The 19,560-nt window shown below is 41.0% G+C and overlaps 1 protein-coding gene across 4 annotated transcripts in view; it reads left to right on the forward strand.

Moving 5' to 3' along the window:
- The window catches only part of POLA1 (DNA polymerase alpha 1, catalytic subunit), a 303,907-nt gene that overhangs the window by 134,540 nt on the left and 149,807 nt on the right, over nucleotides 1–19,560 (forward strand). For all 4 annotated transcript variants that reach the window (XM_085008764.1, XM_085008765.1, XM_021080571.2 and 1 more), the window contains exons 32-33: nucleotides 3,357–3,531; nucleotides 18,788–18,966. In XM_085008764.1, coding sequence (XP_084864890.1) covers nucleotides 3,357–3,531; nucleotides 18,788–18,966 — 354 coding nt within the window. The remainder of the gene's footprint in view (nucleotides 1–3,356; nucleotides 3,532–18,787; nucleotides 18,967–19,560) is intronic.

A 19,560-nucleotide genomic window follows, 5' to 3' on the forward strand; every position in this document is an offset into this window, starting at 1 on the left:
ATTCCTGCAGGAAAATATTTCCATAAATGTCTGACTCGCTCAAGCTCTTAATGTGCTTTGCATATTGCCTCTGACAAGTCTCATCTCAAAAAAACAATTTTCATATTATGCAAATAAAGATTTTGGTAAATAGGGTAGTATTTTTTTTTTCACTTACATCTTCACATACATGGAAAAGCTCTTAAGATTATTAATGACAGGAGCAGATGGCAACATACAACTTTGAAAAATTATGTAGATTCTATAAAATAACCATCTAAGAATGAAACCAAGCCGCAATAATCTTTTGGCTAAACCTCAAAGGGAGATGTATGGTCGTATCATCGATGTATTTTATAAGACAGGCTTATGTTCCTTGATGGCTAAATATTAGGCCTTTTGAGTTCTTCTTGGATCTTACTGATACAAGAAAAGCTCAAAATGCTGATGCTAAATCCAGTTTGATGTGTTTTCGACCTTTTCAAAATTTGACTGGTGTTGGATCTTAACTTATTTGCCTGTTAAAAGAACAGTCTGTGTTTCCTATTGATTTATTCTTCTCATTTTATCCCAAGAAAAGCTGTGGGACTTTAATTTACCTTTGTCCCCTAGCAGTGGGACATACCCACTTAGAGCATGTTTGCTAACCAAAGCTGCCTACCTCTTTTGCTTTTAAGCACTCAAAGTACTCTTCGTCTTTCCTAATACAACCATGTTTTTAGAATATGTTTCTGAAAATGTATGATAACACATTAAGAGAACTGTTTACTGTTCTAAGCAAAGGTGCCCTCCACGAATAGCCTCTTGCTTAAACAGGTTTTGTTTTGTTTAAAATTTACATTTTGAATATAGTACTCTACTGATAACTTATTCAGAGTGCAAATTCAGGTAAGTTCAGAGAGTAATGTTTTTGGTATGTGATTTATATTGGCATTCACAGTCTTATAAAATCTTTGTGCATAATTTGCTGAGATCTTAAGTCAACTTCCACTTGTCGGTTAAGTTTTAAATCCTTAATTATTTAACTGTCAATGGACATAATTTTCATAAGGCACGCCTTTAACAGAATTGTCTTAAGGGGCCTACTTGTCACTCCTTAAATTTTTTCTCCGTTGGTTTCCTACTAAAGATGACTGAATACCTTTGAATGAATGAATCAGGATTGCATGTGGTTGGCCCTGTAAAAGTATGTACTTTGCAAGGTTGACAAATTCCAACACGGGCACTTAGAGGAGGACCAACACTGCTTCTCAGTCTGTTTTTGAAGGCATATGCCACATGGTTTTGCAAATACCATAGGGTCTTGCCAGGTTTGAGAATTAGGTCTTTGAGGGATATCTCTTATGTCATAGGCTAAATGTTTTTCCAACATAACACAGGAAAACCTGTCACTAGCAGTTCTTTTCAATTTGGTCGTGTTTGATCTCAGGATTTTTTAAATACAATAAGAAATATATTGGGTCACTGTTGAAACTAGTCTTTTGTATGGATATTTAAAATAAAACCATTTTCAATTGAGAATATGCTTAGAAATTTCCGGTAGCTTTTTTACAGACATGCCTTACATGAAGACATCTAATGAGATGTTGGAAAGTAACTCAGGTGCCTTTTTTAAAAACTAGTTTGCCTCTACAAATTTGATTTTTATTCATTTTTGTTTTCTTAATGAGGCATTCCCGCTGTGGTGCCGTGGGTTAAGAATCCAACCACAGGAAGCTTGGGTCACCATGAAAGTGCAGGTTCCATCCCTGGCCTGGCACAGTGGGTTAAAGGATCCAGTGTTGCCGCTGCTGTGCATGGGTTGTAGCTTAATCTTACAGACAGATCAGATTAAAAAAAAAAAAAACCAAAAACTGTAATTCTATAAATTGATCAGATTTCATGTGTTTGTTAAAAGGTAGTTGGGGTGCATAAAGATACTGCCCAAGTATTTTTCACACTCTCTTGGCCATTGGCTGTCACCTTACTCGTATCTAAGAATCCAGCCTTTTAAAAAGGCAATAGAGTTGATTAATTCTTCCTGATTTCTGTTACTGTGTTGTGAACTCCTGAAAAAATAATGAGAAGCACGTCTTTTAATCTGAGGTTTGCTTCCTTTCTGGTTATTTTAGTGTGTCTTAGAATAGGTAGAGCCTGGTTGGTAAACACCCCAGTTTGTTTCCATCAGAAGCTTAGCCAAAGAAAGAAACCACTGCCTCCACTTTGTGGTAAGACAATGGTATGGAAGGTTCCCTCTGCTTTGGGCTGGGCGCTCAGCTGAGAAGGGACTGATTGTAGCGGGAATGAAAGAGTAGGATTCACATTATAATCAGTTTTGCAGAGCAGCTGAGCACTGTGAATAGTTATAATTTATGAGTCTGGATGTTAAATTCTGTTGTTGCAGACAAGAGGAAGAGTGGAGTGAGTTTTTGGATGTTGGTCCAGTAGAGTGATGGCTTTTTGATTCACAGATGATGGTAACATCACCCACAGGACTGTATATGGGCCAATTATATAGAATCTCACAGCTTTTATTTATTTTTGTTGTTTTTTGTTTGGGTTTGTTTTTTTGGCCGTGCCCATGGCAGGTCGTAGGCCAGGGATTGAACCCATAGCACAGCAGTGGCCCAAGCCCCAGCAGCAACCACACAGAGCCTTAACCCACTATACCATCTGCGAACTCCTCACTGCTTTTACACTTTTTTAGAAAGTTAAGGAGGAAGCCCTTGAAAAGAGTCTGTCTGACCCATCTTCCTTTCCTTAAGGAGGAACCATGTGAACAGTGCAAAATGACAAGCCCTTCATTCCAGTGGCCAGATAGTTTGCTTCTAGAGCACTCTACTCCTCCAAGGAGACCTCCTTAATTTTACTCTTCCCTATTATAATAAGGTACTAGTCCTGGGTTTCGTTCCCTCGTCTTTTCCCCTTGCTCATTTGCTTCTCAGTGACACACTTAGTTCCATCAAGATACTACACACATATACTCTGTCTTTGAGATGATACTATGGCTAGAATTCTTGTATGGAGGGGTTGCATTAGCATGATAAAAGGGTCACACATTTGTTTGGGGTCATGACTCCTAAAAGGCCCTTGTTAGCACGTCTTCTCTGTGTGTTTCTGTGATACGGCAGGTGGAATTATTTACTCTAGTTGTGTCATCTTGTTGGTTTCACGTTTCAACAAAAAATAGAACACAGCACGTGCTGGATTTACATTCTTGGACAGTGGGCAAGTTGTTCTTCTTGATCTTCCTCCTGTTAGATGCATATGAAATGGTCACCACTAGGTCAAAAGGAACCGAATATATATAAAATTTGAATTGTTGTCACTCTTCTTGACCAAGCAAGGATGTGCGATTGAATTTCTCACAACGTTGCCTGTACTGTGTCCTCTTGTAGGATGGGTCAAACCTCACTGCCAGTCAGAGGGCCTATGCACCTGAGCAGCTGCAGAAGCACGACAATTTAACCATCGACACCCAGTACTACCTGGCCCAGCAGATCCACCCAGTCGTCGCTCGGATCTGTGAGCCAATAGATGGAATTGATGCTGTTCTCATTGCCACGTGGTTAGGTGAGTTCACATAGCCCCTCACCTGGCAACAGCAGCCCTCGTGGGCCTCCCTTGACAGTCGTGAGCCCTGTCCAGAAGCATGGTGCTATGTTGAGTGCTTCTTTGTGTATAGATGGGCATTTATTTTTGTGGTGGTTTGGTTAATGTCTGTCTCCCCTCCTAGACTATGAGCCCCACACACTTGCTACCTCTATAGGCACATGCCTGCTCCAGAGTAGGCCCTCAATCAGAAGGTGCTGGGCGGGGGAAGGCAAAAGAAAGGAAAAGGGTAAGAGAAGATTTTAGGCACTGCTGAGGTCTCTGAGCTTACACTGTAGTAGCATTAATCAGTGAACTTCACTTAATAGGAAGACTCATAGTATCTTGATTATTATTTCGTCTTGTCTCAGTCGCCAAACGTGTTTTCCTATGAAGTGAGAACACTCAATTCTTTTAACATTAAAAAGTTTAACTTGTGGTATTCAATGCCTTTTGAGTAGCCTGCTCTCGCTTTTTAAAATTCTTCCGAAACTAGGGAGTTCACACTGTGGCACAGTGGGTTAAGGATCCGGCATTGGCGCATCTATGGTATAGGTTGCAGCTGTGGCTGGAATTCGATCCCTGGCCAGGGAACTTCCACATGCTGTGGATGCCGCCAAAAAAAATACTTCTGAAACTGGATTCATTATCTTCTAGGAGTTAGTTAATTCCTAATTTCTCATCATCTCTGGAAGTATCAACCAGTGTTGAAACCACAATGTTTCTTTGACTTTTTGCCACGTCACTAGATTGTCATCTCTTGCTTAGAAATGTATTTCACAAACAGCTCCTATTTCATTTCTAGATGACCAGCACATTGAGAGTCACGTTGCTTTAAGTTCTCCGCTTTCTATCCCATTTTATAGACAGATGAAGATTTTTAGACTAACTGCCTAATAAAGTCCTTAGCTGGCTCCTTACTATATAAGTAAAGTCCAAATGCTGCTGACATCTTACAGTCTCAGACCTTGGCGGTTATAGACTAACTTTTGAGGTCTAACTTGTCTTTCTAGCGTGACTTTTTTTTAATCTCTTTAGGGCCACACCCATGGTATATGGAAGTTCCCAGGCTAGGGGTCGAATCAAAGCTACAGCTCTGGCCTACGCCACAGCCACGAAGGATCCAAGCCACGTCTGCAACCTACATCACAGCTCACGGCAACACTGGATCCTTAACCCACCAACTGGGGCCAGGGATCGAACCTGCATCCTCATGGATACTAGTCGAGTTTGTTTCCACTGAGCCAAATGGGAACTTCTTAATTTAGTGTACTCAGGATCCCCTGAATATGGCATTGCTTAATCTGTTCCTGCTTCATGGAACATTCTCCCCCTCCTCTCATTGAGAAGTCTGGCTTTGGCATCACAGGGATCTGGGTTCCAACACTGGTTCTGTTGTTCACAGGCTCTGTGGCTTTGACAAGCCTCTAAAGCTTGGCCTCAGCCTTGGTTTCTGGAGTCAGAAACTTGAGTTGCTCTGAGGGAGCGATGAGATGGTACCTGTGAGGTGCTCCACACCGGCCTGGGCATGGGGAGTGCTCAGTCAGCACTGCTCGGGGCCTCGCCCCACCTCCCTGCCAGGCTTCTGCATAAATAGGTCCGCACTCCTCCAGTCGGTAAGATTAGCACGCAGTTAGCTCTCAGTGTGCCTTTGTGGACTGAGATTGGACAGATGAATCATCAAGTCACATACTTGCCACACTGCCCCGTTGAATGTGTTTCTGAGCTCCTCCCAGCCAGCCCCCACCCCCTCCCCCGCTCTCCCATCAGTGTCTGCTCTGGAAGTGGAAACTCATTTTTGACATTTGCCTAAGCAAAACATAATTAGGAAGATAAAATTCTGCTACCCAAATCATCATATAATGTATTCTCAAAGTTGAGTTGTATTTGATGATGTTTATAAATCCTCAGCTGGGAGGAGGGTGTGTAAGTGCACAATATTTTTTAGCTTCCTCCTTTTTTCTCTCCTCTGCCTTGAGTGCTTGCTCTATTGGAAACGGTAATAAGTACCTGGCATATGTTAGCTCGTTTAATCCTTTCAGTAACCTCAGGAGGATGTGTTGTCATTTCCTCCATTTTACAGAGAAGAAAGCTGAGGCTTAGCGAGGCAGCTAACTTGGTCTTGTCACATTGCTGGAAGTGGCTGACTGTGGTTGGACTGGGACCCAGCTCTGTGACTCCAAAGCTTGTGCTTGTACCCACTGCCTCTTCCTAGCTCTGAGAGGCTGTGACACAAATCCTCAGCCAGAAGCAGGGTCGTGTGGATGCGAAGGCACGGGAGCATCATCTTCTTTCTGCTCCCTCCGCTCCGCACTGCTGACCGCCACCCCCCGCACCGCCCCTACTGAAAACCCTTGAGCAAAAGCTTTTCTTTTTTAGAGTAGATCTTCTAGCTTTTCCATTTGGATCATCAAGAACCTGGTCCAAAGGCAAATGGTTGCGCTTTCCTTCTTTGGTTCTGAGTTTGCCAGTGGCCCAGAGCCGAGGAGGGGTAGATGGACGAAGCCTCCCCTCCTGAGGGACATTGAAGAGATGAGCACAGAGCCTTGTATTTCAGCAGAAGAGCCACAGAGGAAAAGGTGGTGGAGCCTGGCACAGGACAGCCTGATGCCCACTCCTTAGCTCAAGACTGGGCACACCAGGAGGAGCCCAGACTGATTGTGTTGGTTCCGGGGTTGTATTGAAGACCATTTGTATATCAGTTAAACAGCAGGCCGATTGTGACTGCTTAAAGACAAACTTTCTCATAATTGTGACTGTCTTATGAATTCAGTTTTCACAAAGTATTTTCAAACCAGCAGCCCAGTGGGCGCATCTTCAGAGGGATCATGCTGTTACTGACCAGGCTCAGCCTACAGGGGGGACCCTTTGTGCTTGTGTGTGGTCCCAGCACATCCCCACCTCTCCTGCCCCATCGTCTCAAAGCTCTCAGGGCCAGGTAGCCGCTTAGAGCTACCGGGAGGGCCTGTGTTTCTAGCCCCGAAGGAGCTGCTGCTCCCCCTTTCGTTATCTTCTTCTCGTTTTATCTTCTGCTTCTTGCCAGCGGTTTTTATGCTGAAGACATGTGAGGTTGTCATTGTTGAGCAGGCTGCCTCCTTCCACCACAGCCCCGCTGTCACCGTCACCAGTGGTATCCATGTACTGGTCTGCATTGGTTGTAAATCTCCTAGTCATTTCTCTCTCCCTCTTTGCTCAGACAAGGGTCCACACTAGTGAAGTGCACACCAGCAAGCGCCAGTCAGCAAGAAGATCTGTCGAAAACGTGGAAGCTGGCCAGGCAGATCTTTGCAGGCATTTGCCCCTGCTGCTCAGGAGCTGCATTTCGATGTTCCTCCTTTCTTCTTCCACCCCAAGTGAAAATTAGGGTGTTCTTCACTGGGCTGGGAGGCGGGCACTTGAGGCCCCTGTTAGCATTTCTCACCTAGCCTGTGGTTTTAGAGGAGGAGGGGGAGATAGGGAAGTGGTGGGGGAGAGTAAGGGGAGTGTTAGGGGGTGCATGGTTTCTAAGAGGTGCAAGCTGTAGGCACAAAATTACTGTAATTTGTTTTTAAAGTTCTAAATCTGTTTTCTTTATATTAAAAAAACTGCAGTTAGTGAACTGACACCGTTAAATAAGTTGAAGTCTGCAAATGTATACATAAAATACAAGCCCTCCAACTGCCTAATCACAGACATAAAATAATTCTCTTGCTTTTAATGTAGTTTTTATCTTTGATTAATGAAACTTCAGTGAAGTTTGATCCTTTGTCCTTTTACTTAGTACAAAGAAATCAGGAATAATGGCATAATTTCATTTAGGAAAATTATTAAGTTCATGATTTTTTATTTTTAAGACTCTTTTGTGGAGAGCAACTATATTTTTCAACTACCTCTTTTTCTGTTGCTTTTATACTGCTTTCCTTGAAATGAAAGGCAGGCATCAAGTGTTGGTTTTATCCTGTGGCTTCACTTTGGAAATTCTCTTGACTATTTCTCCCCGTCAGAATACCTCCTGAAGTCTGTCTGGTGGCATGTTGCATGTCCAGGTGTTGTGTATGGGAAGGTCATTTTAGTGAAAAGGAGACAGGATAGTCTATTAAATGAGTGAATGAAAAAGTCTGTTGAATTGAAAGAATAATTTGTTCTCCCTAATAACTAATGGTCCTCATTATCCCACAGTAAAATGTGTATCATTTTTCTGAAACCCATGCAAGATTATTGCTATTGGGCTTAAATAAAGCTAAATTTTACTCTTTTCCATCTGTGAATAGAAAAAAATATAGTATTACTCTTCTAATACAATAGCCCTATGGGAAACATGGCCACTAAAACTTGGAACTCTTAGCTTTTGTTCTCCAGACTATAGGTTTTTTTCTCTCTTGTTCTAATGAAAGCTCTCTATATTCTGTGGATGAAATAGTCACAGTATGCTCCAACATCCAAATAGTCTTCTGTACCTAACAAAACAGCCTGGGGATGAGAATATTCTAAAGTTCATGCCTGAATTTTATCTTTTAATAAATTTATATTTCATGCATAACATTACTTAGAATTATATAGTATCTTTCCACCAATGAGGAATGATTTGTACAATAGCTGTCAAGTACATTTCTTCATGGTCAGTGATAAAATTGCAGGCATGTGGCTATTAGGACAGTTTTTTTATTGGCCCTGAGAAATCATTGATGTTAGAAGAACATGAAAATTTTAAATTTATTTTGTTTTATTTTATTGTTGTCTTTTGTCTTTTTAGGGCTGCACTGGCAACATACGGAGGTTCTCAGGCTAGGGGTCGAGTCGGTGCTACAGCTGCCGGCCTACACCACAGCCCACGGCAACACCGGATCCTTAACCCACTGAGCAAGGCCAGGGATCGAGCCCGGAACCTCATGGTTCCTAGTCGGATTCATTTCCGCTGCACCACAACAGGAACTCCGGAATTCAAAATTTAATCTTTGAAAGTAGTGCTTAAAACAGCACTCTGAGGAAAGTAAAAAAAAAAAAACAAAACAAAAACCCTCTTTAAGAAAATGGCCCATTCCGCCCACCTTACAGAAGGTAGTTTGTGCCAATAGACAGGGTGCAGTGGCATCTTCTGAGAAATTAAGTGCAGCGGTGGGCCCACAATGTTTGTGGGTGCCTTTGGTAGACCTGGGGAGCTACACTTGCAAAAGATGGTAGCGGGGTGAAGTACAGGTGGTTGGGAGTGAAATGACGCTGACAGCAGGTGCCTCAGGTGTTAACTTTGTCGACCAAGACTTCGCCTTTTCTCATGATTAAGCTCTCCAAAGAATGTATGTATATTTTCCAAACCTTCGGTGTTTTCTATAACATAATTCATAGTAAAAAAGTAAGATCACACTAAAAGCAAAGTAGGACAGTAAGTCTTCTCCTGCTGGTAAGAACCACGTCTTCAAGGCCGGAGTGCCCTTCTGAGCTCGGCATCAGATGGCTGGTGCTACCCGGCTCCTTTTGCTTTCATTGAACAGGTGAATGTTGAAGACCTGCTGTGGCTGAGCAGTGCGATGGATAGAGTGAGGGATATGAACTTGACTCAGCCACGGCTCCTTGACACAGATTATAGCCCATCCTGTGTAGTCAGTTTCACTGTTGTGGGGACTCTAGTGGACAGCACTGTGTATGTCCCTGAAGAGGTAAAATAAAGGCTTTTCAGTGTTTCAGGGAAGCAGAGACCACTTCTAGCTGGGGCCACCATTGAAGAGTTGTAAAATCAGAGGCATTTGAAGCATGGCAGGCATGCACTGTGGAGAGGCCACTGTGGAGATGGGAGTGGTGGTTTGTCCCCACCTCCCACCAGTTTTTCCAACCCACTGATGAGCACCAGGGCTCTGACCTCCATGGAGGTAGCCCATGCCATCTCAGCCACTCCTCATGGCACGTTAGACGCACAGAGAGCCTCGTGAAGGGTAGCAGTGGCACTAGCCACTCACTAGCTCCTTGCCGTCTTACTAGCTCATGGTGCTGAGGGCCCACAGTGAAGCAGCCACATTGATGCTGCTCCCTTGACTCAAGCAGAGATCTCTGAGAGCTTGGACCAAACCAGAGCATGCTTGGAGTAGTAATTCATTCTTCCTTCCTTCCTTCCTTCTTAAGTTTTTTCCTGCTCAGAGGTACAGTTCTTTTTTTTTGGGGGGGGGGGTCTTTTTGTCCTTTTAGGGCCACACCCGCAGCATATGGAGGTTCCCAGGCTAGGGGTCGAATCGGAGCTGTAGCTGCCGGCCTACGCCACAGCCACAGTAACGCGGGATCCAAGCCGCGTCTGCGACCTACACCACAGCTCACGGCAATGCTGGATCCTTAACCCACTGAGTGAGGCCAGGGATCGAACCCACAACCTCATGGTTCGTAGTTGAATTACACCGTGCCACAACAGGAACTCCTGTGGTTTTTGTTTGTTTGTTTGTTTTAACGTGCATTCATAATGTGATCGGGGAAATACCAACACTTATTAGATATTTGATGAAATGAAGGGATTGTGGGATTTTTCCCCCAGTGATGATGATATTATACTTATGCCAAAAAGGGGGAGAAGTGTCTTTTATAAACATAAAATGAAGTATTTATAGATAAAATGACATGACATCTAGGATTCACTTCAAAATAATCAGAGAAGGTGGAGAAGAGGATTGAGACTGGCCATAGCTGCAGATGATTGGAGCTGAGCGACAAGCATATGGGGGCTTCTTACACAGTTCTCTCTACTACTGTAAATGTTTGGAATTTTCCATAAGTAAGTTAAAATACTGAAGACCCAATTTAATGATAAGTAACTGACTATACAATTGGCAAACAAGTGAACCTGCCTTTCACACCAACAACAAGCCACTCCATAAAATAAAAGAAAAACCTCTGAGTATTTTACAAGGAATAATACTCAAAGCTTTGGGTTAAATAAACCCCCAAGAATTTTACCGTCCCGCAGAAGTTAACTTCCCAAATCTTGACAGAGAAAACAATCGGATGAGCAGCACTCTAATGGCCCCATGAGATTGTTTTTAATGCCCTTGATGAAAGCTCTGAATGTGAATTTTAACGTAATGAGAACTGTACCTGGAGTTCCCGTCGTGGCTCAGTGATTCACGATTCTGACTAGGAACCATGAGGTCGCAGGTTCAATCCCTGGCCTCGCTCAGTGGGTTAAGGATCCAGCGTTGCCGTGAGCTGTGGTGTACGTCACAGACTCGGCTCAGATCTGGCGTTGCTGTGGCTGCAATGTAGGTGGCAGCAACAGCTCCGATTAGACCCCTAGTCTGGGAACTTCCATATGCCGTGGGTGTGGCCCTAAAAGGAGAAAAGAAAACAAAAAACCTCCTTGTTTGAATTGGAACCCAGTCAGGATCCATATGATAGTTAATTTTTTTTTAAACATTTTTGTCTTTCCAATTTATATGTTGAAGAAACTGGAGATTTTTGTCCCATGACATGTCTCTTAGTCTGGAGTTTGTGGATAGCATTCTGGTGGTATCCTTTAACACGTTCCCCTGTCCCATCTATTTCCTGTAAAATGGTAGTTAGATCTAAAAACTTGCCCATCTTTTATTTTAGTGTATTTTAGTTTTTGCTAATCTGACTTCCTGGGTAAAGGTGTGTACATCTGTAGGTACCTAATGTCTGGTTGGAATCTAACACATTTTTTGAAAGAAGCTCAGGAGTGTATCTTGAGAGATATTTAGGGCTCACTTTTCCTACCTTTTTCAATGTGAATTTTCTTTTTTAAAAATTGAAATGTAGTTGATGTGCAGTATTATGTCAGTTAGGTCTACTGTGTAGTGATTTGATATTTGCATAAATTATGAAATGATCACCACAGTACGTCTAATAGCTCTCTGTCCCCATCCAAAGTAATTGCAGTATTATTGACCACATCCCTTATGCTATATATTAAGTCCTCATGACTTCTTATCTACTTCTTGATCCTCTTCACCTATTTTGCCCATCCCTTCACTCCCTCTCCCTTTTGGCAGTGACCCATTTACTCTCTGTATCTCTGAGTCTGTTTTTGATTTGATTTGTTTTTTAGATTCCACCTATAGGGAGATCATGTGTTATTCATCTTCCTCTATCTTACCCTCTAGATCTATCCATGTTGTCACAAATGGCAAGATTTACATTTTTATGGCTGAATAATATTCTTGTGTGTGTGTACACATACCATATCTTTGTTATCCATTCATCTATTGATGGGCCCTTAGGTTGCTTCCATGTCTTGGCTATTGTAAATAATGCTGCCGTGAACATTGGGGTGCATATACCTTTTTGGATTAGTGTTTTGGCTTTTTTCTGGTAAATACCTAGAAGCGAAATTGCTGGATCATAAGTAGGTAGTTCTATTTTTAATTTTTCGAAGGACCTCAATACTCTTTTCCACAGTGGCTGCAGCAGCATACAATCCAACCAACAGTTCACAAGCGTTCCCTTCTCTCCACAGCCTCTCTAACACTTGTTGTCTTTTTGATGCTAGCTATTCTGACAGGTGTGAGGTGGTAGCTCACTGTGGTTTTGATTTGCATTTCCCTGATAATTAGTGAAGGTGAGCATCTTTTCATGTGCCTGTTGGCCATCTATATGTCTTCTTTGGAGAAATGTCTGTGCCCATTTTTAATCAGCTTGTCTGATTTTTGATGTTGAGTTGTATGAGTTCTTTGTATATTTTGGAAATTAACCCCTTATTGGATATATTACTTTCGAATATCTTCTCCCATTTAAGTAGGCTGCCTTCCCATTTTGTTGATAGTTTCCTTTTCTGTGCAAAAGCCTTTTAGTTTGATATGGTTCTGTTTGTTTATTTTTGCTTTTGTTTCCCTTGCCTGGGAAGATATACCCCCCAAAATCCCACTCAGACCAATGTCAAAGAATGTACTTCCTATGGTTTTTTTAGGAGTTTTATGGTATGGGGGCTTATGTTTAAGTCTTTTGTCCATTTTGAATTTGTTTTTGTATATGATATGAGAAGTCATTGTGAATTTCTTGGATAACATGCATGCAGAAAAGTATGTAAAACCTAACTCAACAGCTTGCTGAATTTTCACAGTGTAAATGCATACCAGTGTAGTTAGTACTGAGCTGAAGAAGCAATGTATTACTATGTTCTGAGAAGCCCCCTCATATCTCCTAGATATTATCCTCCAACCCTCACCAGAAAATTACTGTCATGATTTCTAACATCATAGATGAGGTTCTCTTATATGTTGATGCCGCATAAATAGTGTCCTTACTCTTTATGTCTGGCTACTTTCATTGTGAGATGGGTCCATGTAGTTGTACTTCATTTCTGTCTAGTGCGCATATACTACACTGTGTGACTACCTACCTAAGGGTTTTTCCACTCTGGGCAGTCATGAATAGTGCTGCTATGGGCGTTCTTTTTTATTATTTATTTATTTATTTATTTATTTTCTATTTCACCCACTCCCATGGCATATGGAAGTTCCCAGGCCAGGGATCAGATCTGAGCTGATCTGACATACGCCACAGCTGTAGCAACACCAGATCCTTAACCCACTGCACAGGGCTAGGGATCAAATAGGTGCCTCCACAGAGACAAGCCAGATCATTAGCCACTGCTCCACAGTAGTAACTCCTGCTTTGGGCATTCTTGCACATGTCTACTGTTGAACACTTGTGTGTGTTTCTGTCGGGTGTATACTTAGGAGGAGAATTGCTAGGTCGTAGAGGGTCATGTATGATCAGGCAATTTTCCAAAGTGGTGTACTAATTTAGACCCCCTACCAGCAGCTTCTGAGTGCTCTGTATTCTTATCAACACTTGGTGTTTTCCTCCCGTCTTCATTTTATGTGGTGGCATAATGTGGTTTTATTTTGTTTCTATGGTGGCTAATAAGGTTGAACACGTGTTCTCACTAGCCATTTGAATCTCTTTGTGAGCTGCCTGTTCAGGTCTTTTTTTACTTTATGTCGAATTGTCTTTTTCTTATTGATTTGCAGACATTCTTTATGTATTCTAAATGAGTCCTTTGGAAATATCTAGCGTAAACCTATTTGGAGTGCCTTTTTTTTCAAGTATCATTTACATACCAAGAAATATTTCCATGTTAAGAGTATCATGCAGTCAGTTTATGAAGACACAGAATATTTCCATTGCCTAGAGAGAGTTCCCTTGTATTCCTCCCTAGTCATGCCCTCTCCCTCCCAAAAGCAGCCACTCATCTGATTTCTATGACCCTAGGTTAGTTTTGCCTAGTCTGGAATTTTATGTAAATGATCTGTAGTATAGACTTTTTGTGTTCAGCTTCTTTCACTTAGCGTATTTTTGAGATCCACATTGTTTAGTGGATCAGTATTCCACCTTTTTCGTTGTCGAGCAGTATCCCAAGGTAGGTTATACCAGTTAGTTTATTCACTCTCCTGTTAAGGGACATCTAGATTGTTTCTAGTTTATGGTTTATTGGGAATAAAGCTGCAGGAGTTCCCGTAGTGGTGCAGTGGTTAACAATCCGACTAGGAACCATGAGGTTGTGGGTTCGATCCCTGGCCTCACTCAGTGGGTTAAGGGTCCGGCGTTGCCATGAGCTGTGGTGTAGGTCGCAGATGTGGCTCGGGTCCTGCGTTGCTGTGGCTCTGGTGTAGGCCGGCAGCTACAGCTCCTATTAGACCCCAGTCTGGGAACCTCATATGCCGTGGGAAGCGGCCCTAGAAAAGGAAAAAAAAAAAAAAAAAGCTGCTGTGAACATTCTTTTCCAAGACTTTTTGTGGATGTAAAATTCACCCTTTAAAAATTCGTTAAATAGGGAGTTCCCGTTGTGGCACAGTGGTTAACAAATCCGACTAGGAACCATGAGGTTGTGGGTTCGGTTCCTGCCCTTGCTCAATGGGTTAACGATCCGGCATTGCCGTGAGCTGTGGTGTAGGTTGCAGACGTGGCTCGGATCCCACGTTGCTGTGGCTCTGGCGTAGGCCGGTGGCTACAGCTCCGATTCGACCCCTAGCCTGGGAACCTCCATATGCCGCAGAAGCAGCCCAAGAAATAGCAAAAAGAAAAAAAAAATTTGTTAAGTATTTTTCTTTAGGAGTTCCTGTCATGGCTCAGTGGTTAACTGAACCCAACTAGTATCCATGAGGACACGGGTTCAATACCTGGCCTTGCTCAGAGAGTTAAGGATCTGGCATTGCCTTGAGCTGTGGTGTAGGTTGCAGACACGGTTTGGATCCCACGTTACTGTGGCATATGAACCGCCATATGCGGCCCTAAAAAGACAAAAGACCAAAAAAAAAAAAAAAGTGTTTTTCTTTAGTTGTACTAAATTTTCGGTTTATGTACTATTCTCTAAGTCCAGATATATGAAAGCCTGAATTTGTGCAAAAGATTCATTTCCCAAGAGAAATTTTTAGAAAAAAAATACATGGTAGGATTTCATTAATTAGCTTCCCTAGTAGTTTAAGTGATTCATATTTCAGACAAATGCTTGGGAATATCAGTTACTCTATTCATTCGGGGTTTCACTCATATGGATTTTTCCCTCTTCCCCAGTTGTGTGAACATGTGCAATTGACTTTAGTTATTTGCAGTTGCACTAACAGACCTTGTCTTTTGGAGGAAAAAGATTATTGAATTGAATCCATCAGTTTTTCAACCTAATGCCTTGAGTTTGGAGCAGTTTAAATACTCCTTGGGAATGGGGGCAGGTGAACATTCTAAAAACAGTTTATAATTGTTAGAAAATACAATGGTAGAAAAAATAATTTTGTGGTAAGTGTTACATTTGGGCCTATGCGTGATAAGAATGTGGTAATCTTAAGGAGAAAAACAGCACTGGTGAACTCATCCACCCCGACACCTATAATGTTACTTTCTATAAATACTTCTTGAAACATGAGAGCTTTGATCCTGTTGCCAAAATAATGTGAGAGCCTATAAATTTTCTAATTATAAATGACAGTATTTTAATTTCATTCCGCTGCCTCCTCTGTCCCGTCTCGTCGTCGCCCTCCTCTACACCCCCACTCTAGCCCAAGAAAAATGGTGTGACTGGATGACTACAAGTCACAGGATTGAATGAAAACACACATCATTTCCACGGTTGCTCTTCTCCCGGATAACTGGTGTCAAGCCCAAGCAGGCTGCTGCTCCTTTTATTCTGTGCCGGACCAAATGATTGAAGTCATCTGTCAAAAGCTAGTCTAGTAGAAGTGGAAGTTCTTTTTCTCAACTGGGGCATAAAGTTTGTTTCTTTAAGCCAGTTGTTCAGAGAGAACTCTCGGTAGAAGGGATAAGCAATTTGGAATTCGTTTTTGTTATCTCTTGCTTGCTCAGAGACTACTATGATTATTTTACTGTATGGTACACAGTTTAACATTGCTTATACAGTGTATATGCATGTATGGCAACTGTGATCATAAAAATGCTTTAATGTCATTTCTGACAATTGTGTTTCATTTTGGAGGGACAGTAATTACAAATGGAGTTCTAGGCAGCAGCTCTATTTTGCACATTTGAAATTCAACATCTACCTCTAGGTGGCAGCACCAGATACTTTTTCCCTGTTTCACTCCAACCTTAATGAGTTTTGGTATAAGCAGTAAAACTTTTAACTCTCCCGAAACTTTGAAATAAGCTGCTTATTGCTGATTTTGTCAGGATTTGGAAAAATTAATTTATATGTTGTTTAAGTTTGGGGTTTAAGTCTGGATTTTGACCTAAAAAAGAAAAAAAGAGAGGTTCCAGCAGCAAGGATCCATATTTTTTAACATGTTTAATTATGTCTTCTTAAAAAGATTTAACTTAGCCCTCTGTGATTTGTCTCTTGAACTTAAAATTGTCCTCCCAAGAAAATCACTTTTTTATGATGTTGTATCGAAGTAACTTGTACAAGAATCATTACATACCTAATATTTTAAAGTAAGTACAGCATCGTCTCCCTTTATATTTAAAAAATTTACCATTGTCTTATGGCCAAGAGTGCTGAGATGAAGTCTCTTCTCTTGAAAAAAATCAGCTTGTGAATAAATCTGAAGCAGTTAGGCCAGTTGGTTTTGTTATTGCCATGGGAAGGTAAGAGTTGTTTGTGGAAATGGACATTGAGACATTTCATAAGGCCTGGCAGTTTTTCCTAATTTTTGGTCACTTGTTGGGCTTTTCCCCTTAAGTAATGAGACACCCCATGTTGAGTGTTAGTGCGCTCAGCAAGCAGGCTGCCCAGGCCTCCGGTGCACTCAGTTGGGCCATGGCTGGTGGAGAGGCCTAGAGAGCGCTTTCATGTCTTCCCTGTTGCAGCCTGGCCAGTTTTGTCTGTGTGCAAAGCCAGCTTTGTTTTGGTCCTTGATTTTTAGGTTGTGAAAGAAGCTTGTCTTTGAGAAAAACCCTTGCTTATTATTTTTCTTTTTCCTTACTTTTCGAATAGTATTGGCCTGGGAAATTGATGAATAGTCATACCATCAGAGGAGAGGTGGAGCTGCTTTCTCATAATCACAAATAAAGCAAGACATTATGTGAATATAGTTGGGTTCACACCTAGAAGTTCAAGAACTTACAACAGATACCCTTGATGCCAGAGAAGAAATGGCACCATTCCTGGGCATGGTCTCTCTCCATTTCTCTCCCCTTACTTGTCTTTAAACGAGCGGGTGTGTGTGTGTATCCCTACTCGCTTCACTAACTTCCTGCTTCTTTTAAGGGATAGGTAACTTGTAAAATAAAAACATAGAGGGAGTCTAGGGGCCAAGTGACCTATGTTACAGTAATTTATATCACTAACCAAGAACAGTTTTTTAAATTGCTTTGAATGTGTATTGTTTATTTTGGTTATATACTATCATGTTGGGAAATACTCACTTTGATTAATTACTATAAAGAGCAGCTATTAACTTGCTGTGCAACATGAATGTGCGTTTAATATATTTTTCCAAATGTATAATTTTGAATGAATATAGTCTGGATTAAATGATGTTCATCCACTGTTTTATTTTTTCATTCATATGACATTTATCGGGTGCTTACCACGTAATACCCACCATTGTAAATGATCTGTCCACTAATGTCTGATTGAAACTTCAAAAGTGTGTGGTAGGTGGTAGTACCTCCATTTTGCAGGTGAGAAAACCGAGACTCAGAGCCTGTCTTTTGATTCTTTGTTCAGCATCTTTTCCCCTTTCAGAGTCAGCCTCAGGTTCTTGATTATTACTAAATGTTGCTTAACAATTGACCAAATTTAGGATTTAGGATCTTGTCACTGAATTCTGAATACATCCGCTAGATATCTAACTATATGCAAGCTGTTAATAGAGTTAAAGTAATTTTTGGATATTTTTGGTTTTTAAATTTTTTGCTCAGTGACTGTTTTATATTATTTACTTTTATGCTAAAATAAAAATGATAGATTTCGCTAGATTTCTGAAAAGCCTAGAATTCCTAGGGATTGCTAAGGAATGCTTTCAAGAAGATCTATAAGATAATAGTGTGGAATAATTGTGAATTCAAATAGTAGATTTTGACATGTATGCGTTGACCAAGGGTAAGTTAAATTGGTTGGCCTTACAGTCTTTCTTTTCTCAAATAGTTTAAAATAGGGAACAAGATAGCGTAAAATCTGCATCAATTGATTTCTTGTGTCATTTGATTGAAATATAGAAGGTATAGTTGACTTCAGGATTGTCGGGAACATCTTGGCCTACAGAATTTGTGGGTTCATTGTTTTTGCACATATTTTAAATTTTGGAATTCAGAACACCAAAAAACTATGTCGCGTTTTGACTCAGATGCTGCTACTGAATTTTAACCACTGAATTAGATTGCAACCTACATGCTGTTAACTACTGAGCCAAGATGGAATCGACCACTGCATTGAAATCAGGGTTAGCAGTTGTGTCTGCACTTGAAGGAATTGTAATAGCAGTGAAGTTGTTTTCCTTAATGGGATTTTTATACTCTGTTTTCAGTTTTAATGGTGATACTTTGATTTTAGGAAATTTTAACAGTGCACATTTGAGATTTTCACAGAAACTTTAAGAAAATAGTAAAACCACCCTATAGAAGTAGTTATTTCCAAACTCAAATGTCCAGTTGCATATTTCTCCATTGCTTTGATGCAGTTTGTTTTGTTTATAATCTCTTTAAAGAGAAGTCATTCGTCTTGGTGATATGACCCTCTATCTTAAGTACAAATGGTTATGTGCGGATGTGTGTATGAATTTAAAATTAATTTTGGGGGGAGTTGTCCAGAGGAATTTTCAGAGGAGAGATTTCGAATGTACTTCTAAACGTATTTTTTCTTTAACATTAATAGGACTTGACCCCACCCAGTTTAGAGTTCATCATTATCATAAAGATGAAGAGAATGATGCTCTGCTTGGTGGCCCAGCACAGCTCACGGATGAAGAGAAATACAGGGACTGTGAAAGGTTCAAATGTCCATGCCCTACGTGTGGGACTGAGAATATTTATGATAGTGTCTTCGATGGTTCGGTTAGTTGCTTCGTTTCTTTTTTGTCTTGTGAGTCAACTAATATAAAGGCCTTTTTCTCTCCACCTCATGTATAAAAAGGAAAAAGGAAACAAACATTGTTTTTATGTGTTGAAAGAATTTTAGCATCACATGAATTCTGTCTTCTCAGCTTTATTTCTGCTTGAAAACTCTTAATAGAGTATGCTTGAATATTGTTTTTGGCTTCCTAGAATGCTTGGCCTTGGTTTTTAAAATGGAATCTCTTAAAAATTCTAAGTTATCTTAAAGTATTTTTTATTGTAATTCCTTAATTAGTAACCTGCATTTCCCCACTCCCAGCCCAATTTGTTAAGTCTTAGAGAGGTATTTTCCTTTATCTTAAATCAAGTTAATGGGAACTAAGTGTTTTTGGAAAGTTTTTGTTTATCTTTACACATCCCCCTTGCCTCCTTTTTGACAAAGGTACTCTGGTTATCTTTTCTGCTGTCTTTGCATATCAGGCATTAAAGAGCCACAGGGAGACATGTCTTTCAAGAAGTACTGCCAAAAAATGTATCATTGACCTTGGATCAGAACTTGAAACTTGGCCAATATATTTGATTCCACTGCAGTGT

The sequence above is a fragment of the Sus scrofa genome, chromosome X (assembly GCF_054392235.1).
Source record: "Sus scrofa isolate SSC_HxYL_T2T_F1_AM1 chromosome X, Sscrofa_HxYL_maternal_Yorkshire_Landrace_v2.0, whole genome shotgun sequence".
NCBI classification, from domain to species: Eukaryota; Metazoa; Chordata; class Mammalia; order Artiodactyla; family Suidae; genus Sus; species Sus scrofa.